Source organism: Miniopterus schreibersii, assembly GCF_964146895.1.
Source record: "Miniopterus schreibersii genome assembly, chromosome: 4".
Taxonomy (NCBI): domain Eukaryota; kingdom Metazoa; phylum Chordata; class Mammalia; order Chiroptera; family Miniopteridae; genus Miniopterus; species Miniopterus schreibersii.
The window spans coordinates 39192257-39219623 of record NC_138105.1 but is presented as its reverse complement, the minus strand read 5'-3'; the positions used below and the strand labels follow the sequence as shown (position 1 = coordinate 39219623).

General features: G+C 42.3%; 1 protein-coding gene across 1 annotated transcript in view; it reads left to right on the top strand.

Moving 5' to 3' along the window:
* TBC1D9 (TBC1 domain family member 9) overlaps positions 1-27367 on the top strand; it is a 90799-nt gene that overhangs the window by 41165 nt on the left and 22267 nt on the right. Inside the window, exons 3-11 of the mRNA XM_081136350.1 lie at positions 5807-5925; positions 11238-11466; positions 12088-12349; positions 14267-14474; positions 19484-19690; positions 20625-20795; positions 21368-21518; positions 24249-24463; positions 26346-26463. Coding sequence (XP_080992476.1) covers positions 5807-5925; positions 11238-11466; positions 12088-12349; positions 14267-14474; positions 19484-19690; positions 20625-20795; positions 21368-21518; positions 24249-24463; positions 26346-26463 — 1680 coding nt within the window. The remainder of the gene's footprint in view (positions 1-5806; positions 5926-11237; positions 11467-12087; positions 12350-14266; positions 14475-19483; positions 19691-20624; positions 20796-21367; positions 21519-24248; positions 24464-26345; positions 26464-27367) is intronic.

Sequence of the window (27367 nt, the reverse complement as noted above, 5' to 3'; positions counted from 1 at the left end):
GACACAGCTTCAGAATTCCCTGTGGAGACTCCGGGGAAGTGACAACCATTGTGAGAGTCCCATTCAACCATTAGTTGCTCTTTCTGATCGATTTCTGTTTAAGCCCAGATTGCTGGCTCCCTTTCATGAGAAGATTTTAAGAGCAGAAGCTATATATACCTTAAAGATTTGTTTGATATGCTGACCTTTCGGTTTGTGATTTGAATGTCAGTATATCAGTCTATTGGGAGCTTTATTTTCTTGAATTTCATGAATCATTGTTGTAAGAGAAGCTTCGGCAAAGAAGTGGGTGAGTCTAATTCACTGCCCTGTAGAATACAGAGGATTCCAAAACCTTGTTCGGTGCCACATCTTGTGAATCTTCGATAGGTGTGAATTGAGTTTAAGGGAGCATCTAGAATCAATGTCTTCACCTAAACCACTTTCTATGGAAGAGCAGTAGTCTTAGTGGTAAATCCCAGTCATGTGGTTTTCCTTAGACCTGAGCCACATGGCACCCGGCAGGAAGAGGAGTCTTTTGGACCTAGTCAAACTTACTGCCAATAGAGTAATTACCTGGCCCTTGGCAATTATAGAAAGGGGTGGGGGGCAGTTATTTGGTGAAACATTATTTTCCTATGCTTGTTTTTATTATCTCTTAAGTCTAAATTCAGATTAGTTTGAAGAAATTGATTTTTTTTACATTTCCTTGGCATTGAGACCTAGAATTGGGGAAGGGAACCCAAAACCTTCTTGTGTGATGCATAGGCCATTGGGCCATCAGCTCTCTCCTACTGGATTGCGTTTTGCTCAGTGGTTTGTGCAATAAATGATACTTTCCACCATAAAAATCGTGAAGGAGGCTGTACGGTAGGAATTTGTCCAGCCCGCTCTGTTGAGCTTGTTATAATCTGACAATTCTGCCTCTCCCCCAAGTCAGCTGACTGATGGTTTTGCACCTGAGGCTCTAGATTCACCAGGGAACCAAACAGCTGCAGGTCTTCCCCCAACAGCTGGTGTTTTGGACTTGATGCCTCAGAGGCAGGAAAAAGCCCAGTCCTTGCCTTCCTTGGCCTTCAGTGGACTTAAATAAAAGGCAACCCATTTGGTTGTCCTCATTAGAAGGACCAGGAGGTTCTAACAGTAAGAAGTGTCATACAGCCTCAGTAAAAATGTAGACACATGGAAATGCAGGTAATTCCAAGGACACTGTCTAAAGAGGTGCTCTGGGACAGCTGGGGAAGGGAGTTATAAACAGAAAGACAGAAGGAGCTGTTGACAGTTCCCTCTGGATACATCTGACCGCCTGGCAGGCCTGATAAGGAAATGGGACAGAGGGTGTTTGTTTGATGGACACCTCACTGATAACAGCCCTGAACAGTGCCTTGAGTGGGCTGCCCATTGATTTAATTTTCCTCTTCTTTACCATCCCAGAGCCACCTCTGGGCCTGGACAGCCCAGAATTGTAAGACGTTAGCCACCACCTTGTTCAACACTCATAATTTAGTAGGATACAGACTCGAAGTGAATTGCCCAAGTTCATATTGCTAGTCATAGCCAGGTAGTGCAGAGCTGAGACCAAGTTCTCAGGTCTCCCGCACTCTTAGCCTGTCCTTTTTAAGCAGCACTATACTGGTTTTAGGATTAAACATTCTTTTACTCAGCAGCTGGCCAGGCCCAGAGTTTAATTAAGATTATAATAGGTTCTGCTTCTGCTGTTCCTCTACAGTAGCTAGAGAAAATGCCGGGTAATTTAGTTGCCTTCCACAGAATGTGAAAGTTGGTCAGTGTTTGATAATCCTTCCTGGGTCTGTGGGCCTCAAGAACTAGTCTTGGATCCTTTAAAGAGCAGCTTAAAATTTAAAAAAATGCAGAAAATTAGAAAATATAGATAAACAAAAAGAATAAAAAATTAAACAATAATGCCACGTCACAAATCACATTTCAGACTTTATATTATATAAAATGTGTCTACATACTGGGTGGGGCAAGAGTAGGTTTACAGTTATGAGTACATGAAACACTTTATTCTTATATTCTTATTTATTAATTATTGTATTATTTTTCCATACAAAAAACTGTAAACCTACTTTTACCCCACCTCTATACATATATATGGATACACATGTATCTACATATGTGTATAGACTTTCCATGTCAATAATATATATTTCTATAATGTCAATTTTAATAGGTAGGTAATATTTTATTGTATATATAACATAATTTAACTAAATAATATGCTAATGTTGGAAATGTAGGGGTTTCCCCCAATGTTAACTGCATTTTGAACAATCTTAGTGAACATCCTCTGAACAAAATCTTTCCCATTCCCTTAGTTATCTCCGTAGGATACATTTATAGAAGTAGGTATGCTGAGTCAAAACATATGCATATATGTAAAGTCCCATTGCCCAGCAGAAAGAGATCCATTTACATTCTGTCCTTCAGGGTAGGGGCAGACGTGGGCACTTAAGTAAAATAAGGACATCACCCACTGATCCTTACTGCCAAGGTTAAATGAGTTACCTGGGCCTCTCTTTTCTCAAAGTGGCTATAAAGCTATAAGTATATTATTATGACCTGTAAGAGATTATAAGCAGAATTACATAAGAAGCTTATAATAGTTACACAAAGAGTTGTTCTGGGCATGCCTTCCTCCCTAATATGTACACTTGCCATTGAAGCACAATGGTGCTGGGGCCAGGGAGATTCCTGCTGAATGTGTGTTAAACAGCTGATTTCTCAGTGTCCTGTCCTTAGATGTTAGAGATACCTTCTGCATCTCATTTCAAGGTGAGAGCTTTGTGTTCTGTTGCTAACGAAGATATTAACAAAAGTATCTGTTTACCTGTTGTATTTTCTTGAATCCCCAGCTCAAACTAATGTGGTAGGTGTTGCTACTTTCTGTTACAGATGAGGAATTGGAAACAGAGAGAGGTTAAGTAACTAACCCATCATCACAAAGCTAGCATGTGGCATGGTGGGGATGTGAAACTAGGTGTACTTTTTTGACAAAGCCTGTGGTTTGAGCGATTATGTAATATTGTCATCCTGATGACCAGGCTCCATATCAATAATGTTTATAAAATTAAAAGCAGCTGCCTGGTCTTGATAAGTACAAATAAGTAATAAATAACATTATCAGGATCATTATCTTTAACCTGTTGATAATTATAGCTTTAATTACATTTAAATAAATTTAATTTAAATATTTAAAATACATCTCCCTTTTGTTTATTAAAATGTTTTAAATCACCACATTACTTTTGGGTTTGATCCCTTGCCCTCTCCGAATACAAGTTTGTCATTTTTCTGGATATGGAAAGTACATGGTGGCTTTGTAAAGAATACAGGGACAGTAGACGCAGTGTATTGGGTATTACTCTTGCCTTTATTTGGTATTTCAGTTTAAAAATTATCATTCTTGTGGCTAAGGTTGTTTTGGGTAAGACCATACATAGATGAGTTCTTCATTTGGTTCCCTTTATTTAAGTAGCTTTGAGTGCTTTTCATTTGGAGGCTGGACCAGCCGTTCACAGCTCGTGACGGTAGTGAGTTTACAGACAAGGAAGGGTGCACTATGTTATAAATTTTTTAAATAATCATCAGAAAAGTTTAAAAGCATACCGCATTCTTCCTTGTCTATAAACAACATTTTTCCGATGGCTATTTAAAATTTTTAAGCCTAAAATGTTTCAAAGCTCTCTGGCAAACTCCAAAATGACTCATTCCTTAAATATTCCAAGTGGCATTGTTCTTCAGGTTTGACAAGTGTTTTCTACTTTCCAGAATATATCAGTAGACATTATTCCTTGTCATTTTTACCACACTGTTCTGAGATGAGTAAGGGTTTGTTTTTTATTTGTCTCTATTTTACATGGAAAGAATTTTGTTGTTTTTTTGTTAATCCTCACTGGAGGCTATTTTTCCCATTGATTTTTAGAGAGAGTGGAAGGGAGAGAGAGAGAGAGAGAGAGAGAGAGAGAGAGAAACACCGATGTGTCAGATCGATTGGTTGCTTCCCAAACGCACCCCAACCAGGGCCGGGGATCAAACCTGCAACCCAGGTACGTGTCCTTGACCGGGAATCGAACCCGAGACCCTCAGTGTGAAGGGCGACGCTCTAACCACTGAGCCACACCAGCCAGGGCTACATGTAAAACATTTGAGACAGACAGAGATGAAGCAAAATGTTTCCAGTCATCCCACTGACTGGCGGCAGAAAGGGAGGGGGGACCAGGTATCCTTAGCTCTAGTGCTCGCCCTGACATGGTGTAGAGAGTCACCGATTGCTTTTACATGTGGGTGGCTGTCCCCCCGAATGAGCGAGCCATGGAAAATGGCCGGGAAGAACTGCAGACGGCCTGTCCTTTAGTGTTTTCATCGGGCCGCCTCTCCCCTCAGAAATACGCCTCTCATCCTCCACACAAGCATTCCGTGGCGGCATTTGGCCCGCGGGCTTAGAGTAAATGAACTTGGCTTGGTTTGGCTTTGCCTCTCCCCACACAGTGGGCCCGCAGCCCCTCAGGCAGACCTGCTCTTCTCTGAGACGCCCGTTCTGCTCCCACAGTTCAGAGTATCCTAGACACAGTCGTGTCCCCCACCTTTCTCTGTCAGGAATCAGAGTGAGATTCTGAGATATATCGAATTACTGGTAACAGAGAACAGAGAGGAGACATTTTAAAGAAATCAATGAAAAGATAACTGGGAAATCTAAGGAGTGGCCTGAAGGGTGAGCCAGTGGACTCACAGAATCATTCTTTCATTCTCTAATTAGTGGTGCATGCGGTTTCTTTCCATGATGTACATGGTATCTGTACAGTTTGTATCTATGGTAGGCAGATGATGTATAAGACACCCTTTCTGCGAGATCATTGCTAATTCCAGAGCAAGACAGAAGGGAAGGGAATGTATCCCAGTGCCTGACCAGCCTCCTCCGAGGGCACCCTCAGTGTGCCGGCGGTTGTGAGCAGAGAGCAGGGCTGGTGACAGATGCTACAAGACTAGGGTTGTTTCAGTCTGGGGGCTGCCGGGCAAGCTGACTTTTGCTTCTTACCACTGGCACAAGTGTAGTGACTTGGTGGGCAGCTGTGAGGATGACCTCACCCCATTACATTTCAAGGCCGCGGGGCTGTGAGAGCCAGGCGGCTGTCTCCCGGCGATAGTCCCTTTTCACGTCTCGTTTGTAACTGAAGTGAGTGAGGGTCATTTTTTGCCCGTTGTAGGAGGTGGTTACATCAGCTCTCCAGGGGCATACCCAAAGCCCTCCTACGGCGACGACTTAACTGCGGTAACCTGGCTTCCTCGCAAGATCTCCGTTACCCTGTGAGGTGCAGGTCCTAGGAGGGAGAACAGCGAAGGGAAATGATAAAACTCCCGATCCAGAAAAGTAAATGGGAGACATGCTGCTTGCTGCCTTCCAGTCTGAAAGTGTCCTAAACGTTTCTGCACTCACCTCCCCAGACTTAGCTGGGACACGATACTGCAGCAGGTCCTCAAGTAACATCGTTATAACACCGATGAGATGCTCTAGGAACTTAATTGTTAATACAATTAGCCTATGATAGAACTTGTTTCATTGTACATTGTGTCACCTAAAGTCGCAGAACCTATTGCCAACGTTAAGTGAAGACTTACGTACGGTCCTTACTCGTGGGTTTCCATGTCCTCCTGTGTGTCTCTGGAGGAGAGAAAGCATTTAAAGGCAGGGCTGTTGACACGAGAGTCTCCTTCAGTGGCATTGAATATGGAAGACATGAGCCTGTTTTTTTAGGTATCTTTGAAATTCTGACATTTATTATAATCATTTTTTACATTCATACAGGTGGTTCCAGAAAGGAAATCACCGAGCACTGGGAATGGCTTGAGCAGAATCTGCTGCAGACACTGTCCATCTTTGAAAATGAGAACGATATCACCACGTTTGTGAGAGGAAAAATACAGGTAGGGGATGTTTTGTTTTGTATTGTTAAACTTTTTAATTAGAAATCATGTCAAACTTACAGAAAAGTTGTAAAAATAGGCAGGTATGTGTATTTTTTGTATTTCTCTTTAATTCTCACACATGAGGCTCCATGGATATGCTCCTTTGCATTTGCTTTTTCCACTTAACTCCTGGTAACACTCCATAGAGATTGTCCACGTGTTGTTGGTGGTGCTAATAGTTCTGTTTTTTATTTTGAAATTATTTTTATATTTACAGAACAGCTGCAAAGATAGAGCAGAGAATTCCCATAGACCCTATGCTCAGCTTCCCCGATGTTAATATCGTGTATAATCACCATACATCTACCAATACAGAGAAATTAACATCAACATGATGTTAACTAAACTACAGATTTTATTTTACTTTTACCAGTTTTCCCACTTCATATCCTTTTTTATTTTACAGCCCAACCCAAGATCCCATATTGCATTTAGTTCTTTATTTTTTTAAGCTGCATGTTATGTGTGTATGCACCAGGGACAATTCTGCCACTCTCCTGTGCTTGGACATTTAAGCTTTTTCTAATATTTTGGAATTATAAGAAATGCTACATACATATGTACATATATGTAGTTTCATATTGTTGGGGATGTATCTTTAAGATACACTGGTAAAGGGGGCACTGCCAGATCACATGGTAAATGTATGTGTCACTTTGCCGAATGTTGCCAAATCCCCCTCACCAGGATGGTACCACTTTTCATTCCCACTGGTAAGAATGGGAAGTTGTTTCCCCGCAGCTCCACCAATAAGGTGGATTCTCAGGCTGTTGACTGTTTGCCAATCTGATCAGGAAGAAATATTTTGGTGTTGTTTTAATTTGTACTTGTCTCATTTATGAGTGAAATTGAATACCTTCATATGTTTAAGGGCCATTTTTATATCACTGTTTGTAGACTGTCTGCTCCTGTCTTTTTACCTATTTTTCTATGGGACCTTTGGTTTTATTTTTCTTTAATTTTTAAAAGTCCTTTTTTATATAAAGGTTATTAGCCTTTTATTGATGATGTATGTTTTACATATTTTCTCTGTTTGTCATTTGTCTTTTGACTTTGCTCATGAAAGTTTTTGCCATGCAAACTTTAAATTTTATTTAGTCAAAATTAGCAGTTTTTTCTTTTGCAACATCTGGAGTTTTAATCACAGTGAAAAAGCTTTTTTTACACCCAGGCTAAGGAGAAATTCTAGGAAGTGATCTGACAGTGTGCATCTCATTAAATTTCTAAAGAATGGTCTATTTTTATTTTATCTCTCCTACTTTACATGAACATGTAGTAATTTTATACTCAGAAAAAGAAGGAAAAACAGACAAATGAAATCTCATTGTCTTTAGAGTCTGATGTTTTTGAAGGAGAGAGATGAATTTGAACTAGACCACAAAAAAAATCAGTGCAGCTCTAACCGCTTTGGCTCAGTGGTTAGAGCGTCGGCCTGCGGACTGAAGGGTCCCAGGTTTGATTCCAACCAAGGGGCACGTACCTCGGTTGCAGTCTCGATCCCCAGCCCTGGTCAGGGCCCGTGCGGGAGGCAACCAATCCGTGTGTCTCTGTCACATCAATGTTCTCTCTCTCTCCCTTCCACACTCTCTGAAAAGCAAGGGAAAAAAATATCATCAGGTGAGGATTACAAAAAAAAATTAGTGACGACTGAGCAGAACAAAAGCACGTGTAATAATATCAGCCTCTTCCTTACTCTCACCTCCACCCCTTAAAAAGAGCATTTAACCACTGGTGCAGGATTGGTGATTCAAGTTCCTTCTCCATCCTTATTAAAGAGATTGGAAGGGTAGTGAAGAGAATAAAAATGAGCGAGGGGGAGACATTGCAAACGGTCAGTGTGAAGCTAGGAGCAGACAGCAGACTCCAGACCAAAAAAAAAAATTATTCTGGAATACTTGAGAGTTGTTTTATTGATAAAACTAATTAGATTTTAGAACATCTTCATTTTGTTTCTAAGTCATGTATCTGAATTTCTGGGAAGAAATGGAAATAGAAAGTCTAAGGATCCCTAATTTGGTCATGCAGGGGGGCTGGGCGGAAGGAGCAGCCCCTTGGTGTGGGAAACACGGAGAGAGGACGCATCTTCTCTCTGCTGGGACCACTGAGGTTCTCAGTTACCTTTTCGTGTTATTGTCCTTGGGAAACAGGTACAGATAGAGAGCTGTAGGGAGACACTGAAGCTTAGAAGTGATGGTAACCAAGAGAAACAAAACAAAACAAAACGAAATAATTATGTCAAATAGCCATTCTTTTCACCATTTTCATTACACCAAAAATGTCAGATTTAATTCCCCTGAAACCAATTATGAGGAAGGAATTGCTGTTAATGCAGCTATGTGTGAAAGAATGCCATTCATGTGTAAATGAATGATTTAAACTTTCACAGATTGTCCAGTAATTAAGAGAACAACAAATTTGTTTAGAGATTTAATTAACTTTTATAAATTCTGAATGTTGTAATTAACTGTAGGGCCAAACATAATTCAAATATTTTGTGTATTTCTTTCTATATTTCTAACATGCATTTTATCATAATAGTAGTCATACTATACGTTTAATTTTGTATCATGTCTTTTCTTTAACTGGTACTGTAAGTCACATATATATTATATTATTATATGCATTTTAGTTATTTTAATAACTATATTATCCCATAATGGACCTTACAATCTCCCTCTCTCTAGGTGTCTTCTTAGCTTCTAGAGTAGTGGGGGGCAGGCACAAACAATAATACCCTGAACACTTTCGTTCATGTAACGTTTCCTATAGTTTTTGCTTTCTTTCCTTTGGGATAGATTACAAAAAGTTGGTTAATGGAGTAAGCTGCTTAACATTTTGAATGAACCTTAGTAGATATTGTCAGTATATTGGAATCCCTATGCAATTACACCAATGCTTACTTTCTATAATAGTTGTTTAAATGGTTTTTCAAATTGAACAGGTCAAAGTTGGTGTCTTACTGTTTTAATTTTCTGTCTTTGATTGATTATGAGGTTGAACACTTTTTCGTGTTTGCTAAGTTCATTTTCTTCTTTTTGTGAATTACCTGTCAGCGTCCCTTGTTCATTTGGATTGTAGTAGTTTTCCAAAGTTATATGGGGCTGTTGCCTAGAGCCAGGTGACCTATTTCATATGATGTAGAACCTGTAGAACATTTATGAAGGAGATGTTCCATCCCTTTGTTTCATCATCTGGTCTACCTGGCTGACAAACTACAGCAAACTAAGAAGAGGTTCTGCATTTGAGACCCTCTCTTTTCTTAAAGGTGGGAAATTTGGGAATGTAGCTTTATGTGGACTATTACCCTCACTAGGTGAAACTAGTAGGTAAGGCCTGGTCTGTTTGTATGAGTGTATTAGGCCCCAGAACGTTTCAGAGTGATGTTTCTCAGTGCTACATCCTCATAAATCTCATATTTAAAAATACTTCTTTTTTTTATACTATATATTTTATTATTATTATTATTTTGTTAATCCTTACTTGAGGACATGCTTAGAGACAGGAAGGGGGAGAGAGAGAGAGAGACATGGATCTGTCACCTTCCCTATGCTGCCTGAAGGGCTCAAACCCACAACCCAGTGCCCTAAGTGGGAATTGAACCAGCAACCTTTCAGTGCATGGGACAGCACTCAACCAATTGAGCTACTTGGGCAGGGCAAAAACATTTTCTTTTTAAAATTTAAATGAGCGTTAGAGAATGTAGTATTCAGTACATCTTTGGATAGCAGAATCTGAACTTAATGTTTTCCACTCAAAACATATGGGTATCATTTGGCTTGTTATACATCACTCCTTTCCCTAGTCTTCTTAGTCTGAGTTTAGGTAAGAGCCTCACAGTGGATCCAAAATGTGAATGGTCTGAAATTTTGCATTTTAGACTGATAGCAGTAGGGAACCACTCAGGATTTTCATAACAAGAATTTGTAGTCAAAACAAATGTTAGGAAGGTAAATTTGCAGGGAGCATCCAGGATGTACTGGAAGCAGAAGAGCCCAAAGGCAGAAATTCTAGGTATGAGGCAGTTTCAATTTTCTCTTCGTGGAATATGGAGGGTTCAGTCACATCAAGGAGAATCCAAGAGGTTGCCGACCCTCACACAGCTATGTGGTGATATTGTTGCGATTTGAACCCCAAACCTTTGTGCTTGAAAGCTCTTGCTATCCAGTGCTACTTTGGGATCAGAGAAGATGAAGACGAGGTGAAAGGGATTACAGTCCAAGGTGGAATTCAAGGGAGCATATTTTTAAGACATGTTTTTATTGATTTTAGAGAGAGGAAGGTGGGGGAGAGAGAGAGAGAAAAACATCAATGATGAGAGAGTCACTGCACGTCCGCCTCCTGCACGTCCCCACCTGGAGATTGAGCCCACAACCCGGGCATGTGCCCTGACCGGGAATTGAACAGTGACCTCCTGATTTATGGGTCGACACTCAGCCACTGAGCCACGCCGACTAGGCTCAAGGGAGCATTTTTTATCAAGAAATAGATGTAGAAGCCAGTTTACAGGGAATTATGGAGGAATTGGATAACAATGAAACGGTCTCTCAAGCTACTAAGATGATTAGACAGATTAAGCCAGCCACTTGCTGTGCAAATATTTCACTTTCTGTGCAACTAACCAAAAATTGTCTAATATAATTTTTTCTCATATTCACCCCTTTTCTGTTTAAGTGGTTGCTTGTTCCTTTTTCTAGGTTCCTTGATATTATTCATGGCCCTGAGACAGTAAGTTTGTGGCCAAGTGTCAGTTAATGGCATGCCTTCTGGTCTGTCTTTCCTCCCTTGTCCATTCATGATGAAGTTTTGTTGATTTTAGAAAAAGGCAGTAATTGACCTTTGGGATAACTATCATGATAAACTAGGAAAATCAGTGGAACTATCAAAACTATTACATTTCCTCATACATAAAATAAAATTATAGGCTTTATTCTAAGTAAACCTAGAATAGCACCAAAAATAAAAAATAAAATAAATAAAATACAATAAAAACTTTAAAAGAAGAAATTAAGAAAAATGTTTAACACAAATAAACAGATGATAAAATCTGTATTGTTATCTTGAAAATCTCTTTGTACACAAATGCTACTTGTTAGGTGGCTTAGAATTTGGGGGGTTGTGGTTGAAAAGAATTCATCAACTTTTTAAAAAAACTTCTGGCCTTAGAAATGGTTGGGTTTCTTTTTTTCCTTTCCAGTATGTACAGCATACAGAAAACAGCAGCTCCAGTCCCAGTAACACCGGCTCTGTGCTTTTGTTTCATCCCTACTTAGGGCATTATTGCCGAGTACAACAAAATCAATGATGTGAAGGAAGACGATGACACTGAGAAGTTCAAAGAGGCCATCGTGAAATTCCATAGGCTGTTTGGGATGCCCGAGGAAGAGAAACTCGTCAACTATTACTCTTGCAGCTACTGGAAGGGGAAGGTCCCCCGTCAGGGTTGGATGTACCTCAGTATTAACCACCTTTGCTTTTATTCTTTTCTTATGGGAAGGGAAGGTAAGTTGTCTAGGATTTCAGAGAGAAGCTTTGGAAGGTCTACTGAGGTTTCCCTGAGCTCATAAACCACATCAAAATAACAAAAATAAATCTATAGTTATGACTGAGTCAACATTGCCTTTTTTTTTTTAAATATATCTTTATTGATTTCAGAGAGAGGAAAGGAGAGGGAGAGAGAGAGAGATAGAAGCATCAATGATGAGAGAGTCATTGATCGAGCCCATAACCCGGGCATGTGCCCTGACCGGGAATCGAACCCCGATCGCCTGGATCCTAGGTCGACGCTCAACCGCTGAGCCATCCCGGCTGGGCAACATTGCCTTTTAACTATTTAACAATTGAATTATTTTGAGTTCAATATTTGTAAAAAAAAATTTGGCTATTAAGTAATAAAGATTCACCAAAGGTGTAATTTAGTAGGCATGGACTTAAATTGATAATAATTATGAACTCAGAATTTATGTGGTTTGAATTTGTCTCTTATAACTAACAACAGTGATAGATGTGGACACTCAGATGCAAAGGAGTTCAGTGCACCCGGGAGTTGGGGGTGTGAGACTGCAGCGTCTCAGAGGGATTTAAGGAGCCGGGTGTTGACCAAGCCTTGTTCTCTGTGCTCAGCTAAGCTGGTGATCCGGTGGGTGGACATCACGCAGCTCGAGAAGAACGCCACGCTGCTTCTGCCCGACGTGATCAAAGTGAGCACACGGTCCAGTGAGCATTTCTTCTCCGTGTTTCTCAACATCAACGAGACCTTCAAGTTAATGGAGCAGCTCGCCAACATAGCCATGAGGCAGCTCTTAGACAATGAGGGATTCGAACAAGATCGATCCCTGCCCAAACTGAAAAAGAAATCTCCAAAAAAAGTGTCTGCTCTGAAACGGTAGGTGCCAGAGACTGAATCTTACAGACTTTGGAAACAAGAAACCCATCCATTCGAGCATGAAATTTAACGTTTTCTGAACACCTCAACGGTTCTGAACGCTTTTCTGGGTAGAGCTACAAAAGTGAAAAAGACTGTGGCACTCACAGAGCAGTAAGTGAGGCAGACGGGCCTGCTCCAGCACAACGTGACGGGCACTGTTCTGGTCCCCTGAGCAGCATGAGGTGGGCGCCCACGTGGGGCGACGGGGCAGAGGGAAGGAAAGGCCTCCGGCGCGGGCTGCGAGGAGCTGGAGTCTCAGGGGTAGTAGCAGCTGCCCCTGAGTAGGATGGCTTGTCCCCAACAGAGGGAAGGAGTCCATCGCATGTCTGGAAGGTGGCAGGGCAGCGGGGCGGAAAGGCTGCTGAGAAGCCTGGAAGTCTGGATGTGGGAGCAGAGCTGGAGAGAGTAAGGGAGACACTGACGCTCTACAGTGTGACTGAGTGCGTGGAACTGCCCTAAACTGAGATGGGGAATGAGAGGCACGAGCATGTCCGGGGACGTGATCCTGTTCAGTGAGAGTTGCCGGCGGGACATCTAGTTGAAGATTGGACCAGTAACACATGGGGTTGAAAATCGCTGGCCTACGGCTGGTAGTTGGAACCTGACAGAAGTGACCTCAGTGAGGATGTCTTTGGTGATCTGAGACATGTTTCAGTGGAGTGGTAGAGGGTGAATGAGGTTACTGCAGTGGATTAAATAGCAAGTGAAAGACAAGGAAAGGGAATTAGGCAAGTGTAGACTGCTTGTTAAAGAAATTCAGCGGTAAAGGAGGGGCGTTGATCTTTTTAGAATGCAGAAGATTTGAAAACAGGATAGGATGGGAAGAATATGTTGATGAAGGCAGGTGCAGGGCCAGGAGGGAACATAGAGATGAAAGTATAAGAAAACAATAACTTTATTTTTTTTATTCATTTATTTTTTAAATATATCTTTATTGATTTCAGAGAGAGGAAAGGAGAAGGAGAGAGAGAGAGACAGAAACATCAATGATGAGAGAGTCATTGATCGAGCCCGCAACCCGGGCTTGTGCCCTGACCGGGAATCGAACCCCAATCGCCTAGATCCTAGGTCGACGCTCAACCGCTGAGCCACTCCCGGCCGGGCCAATAACTTTAAATGTGACATCTTATAGGGCATAGAAAAGGATGCTTCTGTGTGCCGAGACCTCTCCTTTTGTAACGGGAAGGAAGTAGGAGTAGTGAGGATGGAGGTAATTTTGGAGATGGAGGGAGGGAGCTCCTGCTTAGCTCTGCTGTATGAAGCCAGAAAGTAGACCATCAAAAGGCTAACGTCGGGTAGAGATTGAGGGGAGAGGTTTTAACAACCTATATGATGAACAGGAAAAAGGAAGTCGGGGAAAGAGTGTAGTCAGCAGAGGACCCAGCTGAGGCTGGAAACTCGAGTTGTCCACGAGGTGGGTTGTTCTGTATTTCAGACCATTTTGTTGTCTTTTTAGGGCAGACAGTAATACCAGCAGATACCAGAGGCTCGTTTGCATTCTCATTAGGTCTTCCTTTAGAAGATAAGCACTCCCTCCCCCCACAAGTGGCTCTGGATAGTGTAAATGTAATCATCTCTTTAGAAAAGGAATGAATTTCCTGTCCAGGCCTAGTTTCCCTAAGATTCTTGAACATTTACAGGTATTGATTATGAAATGACTACACAAGGGACCTGGCTATATTAAAATAATTTTAGTATGCTTTTGGGTCATAGGTTGGTTGGCGTTAGTGCCAATAGAAAGCCAAGAAGGTAGGGATAAGCCCCTGCAAGATCAAGGAGGGGAAAGATGGGCTGAGGACCCTCCATGGCCTTACCATTTAGAAGGTATTGAAACATTTCTCTTGTGTGAGGTGAGTTGTTATTATTGCTTTCCAGAGATCTTGACGCCAGAGCCAAGAGTGAGAGGTACCGTGCACTTTTCCGGCTGCCCAAAGATGAGAAATTAGATGGCCACACAGACTGCACCCTCTGGACCCCATTTAACAAAATGCACATTTTGGGGCAGATGTTTGTGTCCACAAATTACATCTGTTTTACCAGCAAGGAGGAAAACTTGTGCAGCCTCATTATCCCACTGCGAGAGGTAAGCATCAGGTGAAAATGGGTATTTTAAGTTGCATTTGTAATACTTTTCTGTGTAAACCAGGAATGTCTTTACCAGAAGTTGGCTGGCTTTTAACCATCAGTGAATGTTCATAATTCTTTGGTTGCACCTGCCACCCTTTTGTGTGTTGCCATTGATATAAGTGACTTTGGGATCCTTGACAGTTCTTCCAATGGTAGCCTAGTGTTTTACAATGGAGATTTTTTTATTATTCAGGTTTGGTGAGGCCAACGGATCAGGAGATGAGTGCCATTGAAAGATAGATTGTATCTCTGGGGTGGTGAAAACACACTACAATATACAGAAGATGTACTGTAGAATTGTTCACCTGAAACCTATATAATTTTATTAACCAATGTTATCCCAATAAATTCAATAAAAATGAATAAGTGAGAGTGCAATAAAAGAAAAAAGAAAGAACAAAGAGATTGTTAAACTCACAGATCCCACTGGGAGGAACCATGGGGGCCACTTGGATAAGTACCAGGATCGGTCAGCAGGCAAAGGGAGCAGGGGAAACTGCATAAGAGTATTTATTGTGGTTTCCAAGGGAAGGAACAGATGAAGCAGGGTAAGCAGGCTTTGTACTGGCTGGTTTGAATAATTTCAATGGGTCTGGAGCGTAGGGGCCGTTCCTTGTTATATGATATCTGGTCCTGGGGTGAGAGCTGGATAAAGGGGGTGGTTGGGGTGTGAGTTCCAGATGGGTTGGTTTGCAGATGAAAGGCCCCCTCCCAGATGAGTCTTTAGGAGTTGTCTAACTCTGGAAGGGTGGTCCTACTAGGGTCTACAACGCCCCAAGATGCCAAAGCATCAAATACAGAAACTAGAAAATGTAGTTATTACACCTCGCTCACAGCCTGAGGGGCAGCTTGGTCTGAAGGAGATGGCCTAGTGTTGTTCAGATCTAGTCCTCCTGTTCCTTGCACTGGAACCACCAGGGCGTTTGGCCACAGTGGCAGATTCCTGAGCCCAGCCAGATCTGCTGAGTCTGAATCTCTGCAAGTTTAGAATCTGCATTTTAATAAAGCCCAGGCTGATTCTCATGTGCAGTCAAGACTAAGGAGCATTTGTATTGTATCTGGGGTGGAGGAGGGCTCTATCGTCCTTCACAGTGGTGCTGGTGTGGGAACCTTGCTTGAGGTTTGGGTTGAGAAGGAGCTCCAGGTGAGGGTGTCAGGGGCTGGCAGTCCTGCAGTTTCTAACCTGGAGACTTTCAACCTCCCCTGATCCTTTCTAGAAGCGAAGGTTGTTAGAAGTTTTGGTTATTAAGGTAGGCCCTTTGTTAAGATTCCTGGAGTCAAGGATTCAAGTGTCCCTCTGCCTTCTTTTTTTTGAATCATTTATGTAAACACTTTTTTCTCTGTGTTTTTTTTTCTTCTTCTTTTAAGAATAATACACTACCATTACAGAAAATTTGTATAGAGATATAGACAAATAAAAAAAAAAACAAAATTCACCCCTCGTCCCACCATTCCAAGACAACCACTGTGGACATTCTGCTGTAATGCTCTCCAGGCTTTTTCTGCACTTTGCTATGTGTATAGCATTGATGCTATTTAGTTACGAAACAAAGAGAATTTTTATTTTTTTGCTTATTTCCTTTAACAGCGAGTATATATTTAAACTTTTCCCTGTATCACTAAATACTATTTTACAATGTAATTTTTAATGACTGCATAATATATCATTCACTGGATATATACTTTATATATTCAGTTACCTATGATTGGACCTTTGCATTATTTTTAGTTTTCTCCCAATCAAATGTATAATTTTCCTTAATTTATAAAGTCCTAGCAGCTGAATTGATGGACTAAAGAGAATGGAAAATGTTGGGCGATTGACACATCTAGTTCTTCTTATAAGATGAGCTAACTGGTATTATAACACTTTTTGAGACCAAGGTACTTTTTTGATGGTGAATGCTGAGATGGGTAATTCAACAGTGTTTACATTTGACTCTGAAATGGGTTTTAAAACTTTTTCAGCCAATTTACCTTCTTTGCCATAAACTGTTATTACTAACTTAATTTTCTTCATCAAGTACTACCTGAGTACAGTAAAGTAGAGTTGCCTAAAAGGGTTAGGGAAACCCATCTTGAGATTAAGAATGTACCATGGCCCGGCCAGTGGGGCCCAATGGTTGAGTGTCGACCCCTGAACCAAGAGGTCATTGTTCTATTCCAGATCAGGGCACATGCCCGGGTTGCAGGCTCAATCCCAGGACGGGGTGTGCAGGAAACATCAATGATGTTTATATATATATATATATATATGTAAAAGAATAACCATGGAGGTGCTGTTTATGAATCTGAGCGAGTTATCACTCTCTGAACCAGAGGAAAATAAGCAGAGAAGGGCTGAAGGCGTTCTCAGGACACCTGCTGTCCTGTTCAGAACCTGCCAAGGTTTTGGGTCCAGCTAGTTGTTTACATTTTAGTGCGATTACAAAACCATAGTGAGAGCCAGGGGAATTGGGAGCGTGGGGGTTAATACTCTCAGCCCATCTTCTGCTTGCTAGTTTTCTAACAGGTAGTAGGACAGAGAACTCAGTGGCAGTTCAGGGTGAATTCGGAGCAGGGGCAGAGTGGAGGGAGCATTTAGAAGTAAAGCATGCTTTGGTTGGCGGATGCAGCTCATGAAGCGGCAGTGCCCTCCCCTTACCCTGACAAATCTCTGAGATAAATTAACGGTGGAGCCCTAACCCCACTAATGGAAGAAGCAAAGGACTTAATGTACTTTTTATTACCTTTCGGTAACGATAATGACAAAGCCAAGGGGTGGGGCCCCCACCCACCCTCTTTCCGGAATCTGGGTAGAGAGTGGTCTCTCCGTGGATGGGCACCTTCAGGAACTGAGTTAAGCTCATGGATCAGCAGGGGCCTCTGTAGGAATGTTCAGTCCTATTTGGAATGGCCATTTTTAGCATTAGCTACACTAGGAATTAACTGGAGATTATTAACATATATTCTACATCTAGACTCAGGGGAGACCCAGTCAGCAGATCATCAGTGATTACACAGGATCACATTGCTGTAGATTTTGAAGAAATTTTTGAGGCAGCAAAGTAGGAACATAAAGTGAACGAATCAGATTCCTCATTGGGTAAAGGTTCCAGATGCAGCGCCCTCCCCCCTTTTTTTTCAATGACAAATTACCTTATGAGTGTTCCATATTAAACTCCAAGATTTGATTAAGTTCCAGTCTATTTTATAACCCAAGGTAATGAAAATGTGTTTCATTAAACTGTAAAATACTTGAACATAGCTATTACCCTTTCCTGGTGGCACAAAGCTTATGGGATACAGATGTACTAGGACTCATTTGTTGATGACAAATGTTTTGTAACCCATGTGTGAGCAAGCATCCATGTGTTTTATGTGGGAGATTGCTGGCTGTTTCTGTGTTTATGATCCAGCCAGATAAAGGACTTTCCACTTGGACTTTATCAAGATCCACAGAGCTCTCTGGGTTTTAGGTACAGAACTTGAACCTTTAATTCCCTTGACATCTGCCACTTAGTCCCAACACCTGGTGCCCAGAAAAATCAGGAAAAAAAATTGTTGTGAGAAAAGGAGCTTTTATAGGTCATTTAAGAACAAGCATTGTTTAACTTCTGCCCTAAGTGTCATGGGAAAATCCTATTCATGATAAGGTTTTTCCCCGTTTCTCTAGCTCCTTTTTTGCATTAGGAAAAAAGAATGTGATTCCTTTAAAATATATATCTAACTATGTGTAATTATGAAACCCGAGCATAGAAGGCAGGTCCTGCGGTTTGTCCCTTTATGGATCCTGGTGATGGCCACTTTGCACTTGACCCATGAACTTTTTAGGCAACGTCAATAGGCTCCTTAGCCTTGAGAGGGAGAGAAAAGTTTTTAAAGTTCTGCTTTGAAGGAAATTGTATTTCACATGAAAATGCTGATGAAGAGGTTCAAGTTGGACCTGTCTAGACTGCTTGCAGGTAGAAATGAAGAAGGGGAAAAACTTTAATTATATAGTCAGATCCACTGCAATTAAGCCATTTCTCTAGGGCTTGCCTGGAGGGTTTTTTGTTTGGTGTTTTTTTCCTAATGTGTTAAAGAAAAAAAGTTCTAATGCACTTATCCTAGTTTCCAGTTGATGAAAATCCTATTATAAACCACCAAATGTATGTCTTCAGTTCAGAGCTAAAACAGATGTCTCCCTTTTGTACTTCTCTCCTGATGTGGTAGACTTACTTCATCTCTCTCTCTCTCCCTCTTTCACACACACACACACACACACCATCCCCCATGCAGATGGGGTTGCAGTTAAGCTGTTTACATCATGTCTGTTCAGAATCGAGTCTCTGAAGCAATAGGGGTTGAGGGCTGCAAAGCCCTGGGATCCCAGGGAGACATTTGAAAGATTGCTGGTATTCTGACAATCTCAACATTAAGCTTGGTAAAAGGAACCGTTATCAGGACTGTTTTTTGTCTCATATGCATAATGCAGCAGCTAGGAGTCTTCTCCTTTATGGCTCCATGAAATTTTAATGAAAATCAGCGAATTCCTTCACAAGGTTTCTCAGCCTTGGCACTGTGTGCATCCTGAGCCAGGCTTCGTTGGGGGCGGGCTGTCCTGTGCACCATAGGATGTCTAGGAGCATCCTGGCCTCTGCCTACTAAGTGCCAGCTGTACCCTCCACTGTGACAACCAAAAATGCCTCCAGCTGTTGCCCAGTGTAACATAAAATCGCCCAGTGGGGGCATAAAATCACTCTCAGTTTGGACGTAATGATTTAGAAAAACCAGCAAGATGATTCTAGCTTCTGGTATGAGCTCCACTTTGATTTGCAGTTTTATTTGATTGGAACAGAGTCAAAGGATCTCAGTTTGCCTCAATAAAACATGAGTGGTTCCTGCAGGACATAAGAGTGCTGCGGCCCTTCTTTAGTCCTGATCAGGGGCTACCGTGGGGGAATCCCTGGGAAGTAATGTTCTTTGTTTTCTGTTTCTTTTGAGGTGACAATTGTAGAAAAGGCAGACAGCTCCAGCGTACTCCCCAGTCCTTTATCGATCAGCACCCGGAACAGGATGACTTTCCTGTTTGCCAACTTGAAAGATAGAGACTTTCTAGTGCAGAGGATCTCTGATTTCCTGCAACAGACGACCTCCAGAATATACTCGGACAAAGAGTTTGCAGGGAGCTACAACAGTTCCGACGACGAGGTCTGTGGAAGGCACCTGCAGGTGTTTTGGTTCATCCCGTTCCTCAGCCTGAGGTGTTCGCTTGCTTGCCCGTTTTTTTGTTTGTCCTTCAAGCTTTGCTGCTGAGCTAGGATATACCACCTACCCTCAAGCCCAGAGCAATATCTTATTTAAGTCTCATGCAGTTTGTATTTGGGACCATAATGCTGGACAGAACCGTATAGATCATCTCATCTGAGTCTCTTATTTTACAATTGAAGAATTATGAAGTCCTTTGTCCTGATTACACAGCAAGTGACTTGTCCATATAGTGGACCTTTCTGGGAATGGTACAGGGGTCACTAAATAAAATCTCAAACCTGAAATACAACATCATTATTATGATTTCATCATAATGGTGAAATACAACATCATTATGATAAAATACATATTGTGTCCCTGTTGAATTGCACCTGGACCAACATCCAGAGAATCTGGAGCCCAGGAGATATTTCTCTAGCTCAAGGAACAGAGCAAGTTCCTGGCAGCTAAAACATGTTGTTAAGATGATGAGCTCACAAGTAACATTCCTGCCCCTGTCCACCTGCTCCAAGCTTCTGTGGGAATTTTGGAGTCACCAGAAACTAGGGGGGTGGGACAGATGGCTCCATAAGCAGCTGATTCAGACACAGCATGCTTTGCATATATGCTAATCAGAGAGACAAATGGCCAACCAATTTGCTGCAAAAATGCAGCTGAAATACAGGGAAAACCTGTTTTGAGGATTGAAGCTCTATAGCCTGTGGCCCATGAGCCTGTCTGATTTCCATCAAAGTGCTGACTTGCTGGCTGCCTTGTGCTTCTTCACAAAGCAAGAATCATCTCGAGCCAGGACATAGCTGTTGTTATCTGTAGAGGACCCTGAAGGGCTGCTGCCCGGGCCCTTCCAATGTCCCTGTCCTCTCTGCATCTGCAGGTGTTTTCCCGGCCCAGCAGCCTGGTGTCCTCCAGCCCCCAGAAAAACTCGAGCTCGGATTCCGAGGGAGAACGCCAGTTCAACCTAAATGGCAACAGCGTCCCCACGGCCACACAGACCCTGATGACCATGTATCGTCGGCGGTCTCCTGAGGAATTCAATCCGAAATTGGTGGGTACCTCCTGCTCTTCCCTGAAACTTCCTATAATAGAAAATTACCATTTACAAGTATTTCTTAATAAAAGCACTCTCATATCTGTGTAAATAGGTATTTTCCTGTAAGTAAAGCGGATCTTGTCTAAATATGTCCTTAGGTTTCAGAGTGGCTTTTCACGGATGGAGACGGGAGTTACAGAGGGTATGGGTGACGTTTTTTTGTCTTGATTTCACTATTGTTTTACGTCAACCAACAAATAAGTTCTCAGGGCACATTTAAAAAGCATAACTCGCTTTTACTTGGAGGCATGGCCATAAAGCCATTAGTATAATCTGCATTCTGCTGACCCGTCTCAGGGAAGAGGAATTCTGACTCGGGGCCAGAAGGCTCCGTGACAGGACCGCAGGATGTGATAGATGGGTCCAATTAGGGAACGGTGCCGGAAAACCTGCGTTCTTTGTTCTTATGAGCTCTGCCCAGAACTTCACGGCTCGGTTCACGAGGGGAGGAGTTCTCACTGTCCATCGAGCTTCTCACCGTCCCCGAAGTCCTTCGGGGTGTAGTCATGTGTCATTATCTCTTTCAGGCCAAGGAATTTCTGAAGGAGCAAGCCTGGAAGATTCACTTTGCTGAGTACGGGCAAGGGATCTGCATGTACCGCACAGAAAAAACGCGGGAGCTGGTGTTGAAGGGCATCCCGGAGAGCATGCGGGGCGAGCTCTGGCTGCTGCTCTCAGGTACGCCGGGCTGGGGCGGGGCACTGCGCCTGGAGTCCTCGGGACCCTGGGGTTCCCCTTAGCCTTCTCTCATGCATCAGAGCTCTTTCAAATACACGAACCCCAGTGCAGAGCTAAATCTTCTTTCCTGGCCAGAGCATTGAAGTCCCTCGATAAAAATACGGGACACGTATTCAGCAGCCCAGATGTCAAAAGCTACCACCTTGGAGTCCTGATAACCTCTTCTGTTTCTTTGCTGACATTATTTAGGAAAAAAGAAAACTCGAAGGACTTGAGTATCATTCCTCGTGATACTTTCCCAGAAGTGTCAACATCTGCTAGGAAAGCAGACGTGGAAGTGTGGCACGTGGGCAGAGCAGTCATTGGGGTGGAAAGGGAGGGAATGGGGGAAATAAGGAAGCCTTGTCCTGGATTTTTGCCACCACTTGAGTTCATTGGTTATCCCTGGAGACAGAGGAGGAACCAGAGTCTGCACTGTAACCGAAAACCTACACAGATCCTACTTCTACTCCAAGCTGGAGGTGTCGGGAAGGTTAGAAGGAGGTGCGTCATGGACCCATGGGAAAGATGTGTCCACCTTCCCTGGTCCACAAGCCACGCTCATGCCCTGATGTAACCCAGTCAGGTCAAACCTTGGGGCCCTGCATCAGAAACCAGAGGCCCTCCAGGCTCCCTCCTCCCAGCCTAGTCTGTCACAAACATCAGGGTTTTCCTTTTGAATGTCCCCAGTCTTTAATATATAAATCAGTTGCTCTGCTTGGGTAGAGGCCTGAAATGTGATCATTCTCCACAGGTGGATGTGAATTTTTTTTTTTCAACCCAAGATGGTCCAACTCCAGTGCTACCATGAAAGCCTTTCATTTAAAAAAATGACATTAAAATTAAAAGAAGAGTTTTCAGACTTACAGGAAAGTCTTTAAAAACACACACACCCTCATAGCTCTTGCTAAAAAAGCCGATGTACATGGTAATCGCCCATAATGTGGTATATTAACATCTCAGAAATAGGGCGATAGGTTCTTGAAAAATAATTGGCTTTATCAGTTTTATGTAAAACGAGTTTGTCCTCTTATTTACAGGTCTTGTTTTTCATTTCCCTTAAGTAGACCAGCCATAGCTCCCCGTTTAGAAACCCAAATTTGAGTCAACTTCTCTCTAATTTCAAATCCAACCCAAGACACCCCCTATGTCCAGTCTTCTGTCTTCCTTGTGTTTGGTGAACTAGCCAGCCTGACAGCCTGATTCAGGCAGCTGACGGAATAAACAGAAAATTCCATTTTCATCTCCATTAACCAAATTAGAAGTTACTTATAGTACGTTTTAGATGACAGTGAAACACAAAAGGAGCACCAGGAAACAGTGTGCAACAGCGCACTGTTGCAGAGACATTGGCAGTTAAACCCAGTGTCGTCTTTAACTGTGATGAGCTACGGGAGGCCAGAGGGTGAGTGGTCGACAGGCCACCTCGATCGAGTAGAAAACCAAGCCCCTGTTTCCAGCCTGTTCACCGAGGGCGGGTTCGTGTGGAAGCCAGCTGCCCATAGGGAGAGTCCAGTTCCTAGCAGGGGAGCCCCACCTGGGTCCTGCCCTGCTTCCCCTGACCCCTAGGGACTCTGTGCAAGGACCTGGCCAAGTGTCCCCACTGAAGGGAAGTGCAGGCCAAATGGCAAGAAAGCCTTGCAGATCTCCCTTGAGAACAGAGCTAACGCCAATGTTGAGTAGCTGTCGGATAGATTTTTCCGAGGCAAGTGTGAGTGGTAAGGCTAGCTCTCTGGGTGACCTTCAGGGACAAGGACTGGGCCAGCCTAGGGGCTTTAATTTCTAAACAGTAAAATACAAATGAATATATATGTGCATGTATGCATATATATGCACATACATACACACACATTTTATAATGTATATGTGTGTAGATATTTTGTATATATCGCATATATGTGTATATATAGTTTACAAATATATATATAAATTATACTTATATAACATAGGAAAGTATAATTTATACTTACATAAATTATAATTATATTTAGGTTTAGATATTTGTATACAGGGTTTTTCGGCCTTTGAAATTTTTTAAATGCAATCTCAGCCCACCCTTCCATCCCCCTGCCCACCCCCAAAGGCTCCCATCTGTGGCAGCCATTCACCACTGCTAGGAACACCCTCACCACCTCAGCAACTTAAAAAGTCCTTCACATATTCTATTACCTACTCTCCCTATGGCTTTATACTCTTCAATATGGCTGTTTAGGCCCTTCAGAGCTTACATTTCAGCAAAATTTTCAAACTTGTTTTGAGAGGCAAAATCTCCTTTTTCAAGTGAAATCTTAAGGAAAACCCCAATAAAGTAAAAGCAGAGCGGCTATGTTTGAAGGGAGGGCTGAGGCCCCAGCTAGGCTTCCTCTTATTACCTCCCTCCTCTGCTCATTCTCGACCCCTTAGGGTGGTCTGTGGAAGCTGCCAGAACACGGGCGTTTCAGCTTGTAGACCTCCCCTTATGGGGTTTGTAAACAGCCAGCTTACTGTGGAGCTGAGACAGAAGGAGGCCCATCTAAATGTCCCCGTCCAGCCAAGATTGCAGCATACCACATTGCCTGTGGGACTTCATTGTTATTTCACAAGTGTCCTTTGAACAGTTGGGAACGTGAAGAGGTTCAGTGGGTAAGTGGAGGCTGCAGACCAAGGGCAGGGCTTCCACTTTTTGACATGGTGTCGGTTGGTATCTGCCAGGTGCCATCAATGAGAAGGCCACACACCCCGGGTACTACGGAGACCTCGTGGAGAAGTCCATGGGGAAGTACAATCTCGCCACGGAGGAGATCGAGAGGGACTTGCACCGCTCGCTCCCGGAACACCCAGCTTTCCAGAATGAGATGGGCATCGCCGCTCTGAGGAGAGTCTTAACAGCGTATGCTTTTCGAAACCCTAACATAGGGTACTGCCAGGTAAAGGTCACAGATGGTTTGTACTAATAATTGTTTTACTGGCTAGCAAATAACAAGAAGAAAGACTTTATGGTCATCAGAGATACCACTTCACTGCACCAGGGTTTCTCGATCTTGGCACTGTTGGTACCGTGGACTGGATAATTCTTTGTGTGGGGCTGTCTTGTGCTTTGTAGGATATCTCAGAACATTCCTGTTTAATAACATATTTAATAGCATCTACCCACTAAATGCCAGTAGAACCTCCCAATCGTGACAACTGAAAAATCTCTAGGCATTGCCATCTGTCCCCTGTGGAGCAAAATCCCCCTGGTTGAGGACCACTGCACTGAGTGGAGGAGCCAGGAGACAAGTGCCATGATGAGAGTCACTGTCCAGCAGGTGACCTGAGAAAGTGCCCCATGGTCACTCTCCGGTCCACCCTCATCATGGGGTGACAGCACCAGGCCTTTGATTGTGTGTGCTGGGTACCACAGTGACCCTACTTTGCATTTTCCTAAGCAGTCATGACCTTGAGAGTGTAACTTTTATATGCCATGGTTATGTTTAATACAGCACACATTAAAATAAAAGCTAAATTTGATATAAAAAAAGTGTCGCCCCATATACTAAAATGATCTCTTGTACTGGTACACAACCCACAATCAAGAAAGCTCCAAGGTAATGTGACCTTTAGTTTTAAAGGCCACATATTCAGAGGCCTTCCCTGGCCATCCAGCTAAAAGCTAAAGGCTTAATTCCTCTACACACACACACACACACACACACACACACACACACACTCTACAGGTCTCCTTATACCACATTTTATCTATTTGATAGTTAAATATACCCTGCAAAATTCAGTAATTAACCTTTATATCATTATTCTCTCTCTCTGACACCAACATTTAAGCCCTGCGTTTTCGTGACTTGTCACCACTGTGTCCTTTCCTTCCCTCCCTCCAGTACCTACTCCAGGGCCTGTGACAAAGTAGACCCTTAAAAACACCTTGGCTGATAACTAAGGAACCAGGCAGGACCAGCCATGTCATGACCTAGAATCGTCTGGTTAATTCTCAAGTGGAATTTTAGTAATAATTTCACTTGGGAACATATTGAGTAAGACTTACTACAAGAAAGAGCCTATTAGATAGAGCAGAATTCCTTTTTTGACATTTATATTGTAGAAATCTGATGAACAATTACTGGTTTCTAGAAGATCAAAGGAGTATAGGAATGAGTTGGCTTCTGATATAATAAGAGTTCTTATTTATCTTTTGATCTTCCCCTTTTTAATTAAGAAGACTATTAAAGTCGTTGAGCCTTCTATCTCCTTATGAGCCATCTGATAATATCTTTTAATAAAGCAGGTTATTCTAGAATTTAAGTGACTGGCACTTATCAAGACCTTCCTCTTCCAGCTGGAAATAATGGGCCAGGGCTCTAAGTTTAAAAGGTTTCATTGTTCTCGGAGGAGAGCCTCAGGCCATGTGTACCTGGTTATAGAAACCATTAAGATGGATTCAAAAGGAATTCTGTACCTCAGGGAATTAAAGATTAAGCCAACCCAGATTTTAGCAAGTTAAAAGCTTTGTCAAATAGCCTCTGGGCAAAATTTTTGAATGAGGGTTTGCCTGTCCCATCCGGGGTGAAGACTGGTGCTCCTGAAAGCCCTTACCACTTACAGGCCTAGGACTAAGCGGCTTTACATTTTTAAAGGGCTGTAAACAAAACAAAAAGGAATATGTATGTGTGTAGCTTGCAAAGCCTTTAAATATATTTTGTCTGGTCTTTTACAGAAGTGTGCTGGCTCTTGTGAGACTAACTCAGTAATTGCCGTAGGTTAACAAATTGCGTATTTGTTAAAATGTGTTTGATGACATCCCTTTCATTCTTGTAGGCCATGAATATTGTCACATCAGTGCTGCTGCTTTATGCCAAAGAGGAGGAGGCTTTCTGGCTGCTGGTGGCTCTGTGCGAGCGCATGCTTCCTGATTACTACAACACCAGGGTTGTTGGTACGCGGCACGTGCTTAACGTTTTAATCCATAGCTCATCAAGGTGTTTATAGAGCCCCGATACCAGCTGAAACACAATTTCCAGCCACCAGTTAGCCAAGAGAGTCTCAGACTACTCCAGTAGTCTGAGAGGGCTTGATTCGATACAGATTGTATATAAAGGAGCCCTGTGGAACTTAAGAGAACCCACATGTGTCACTGTTACAAAAATTCTTTTAGGAAACATTTGACATGGGTGTCACTCTGTGACCCATGAGAGCTACGCTCACCAGCCATCAACAGAAAAGGTTTGACGTAAAGTTATTTCATGAAGAGTATAGAATCTATGGGAAGCAGAAGTATTAAAAAAGAGCGGCTCTCTGGAGTGGATAAAAGAGCATATAACAGTTTATCCAGAAACTATGTCTCTAAGGTATATTTCAGAACTGGTTTCATTGCAAACAACAATTGTGAACATTTAAACAAAGAATTGCAGTTACTCCTACACTCCCCACAAGTGTTAGACATTCGTGTAGTACAAACTTAAAGCATACATTCTACTACACTAGCAACAACAAGCTTGTCCATTGGCAGAAGGTTGTTGTTGCTAGTGTAGTAAAATGTATGCTTTATGCTTTCCTCCATGTTCTATCTTCATTTCTAAACCTTTGCACCCTAATTTGATTCATTGAAAATATTCTTTAGAAATGTCAGTAAGTTGATCATGAATGTGTACAGCTGGCATGCTTTTAAGTTTAAAAAAACAGTCATTAAAGAAAAAGAATTCATAGGTGGGGAGCATGCATCCAGAAGAGCAATTTTTTAAAAATAAGAGTTTGCCAAGAAATAGAACCACTTAGATATACATTTCATGCTTAACCAAAATTGTTGCCAACAAAATAATGATTGTATGTCATGTAATTTT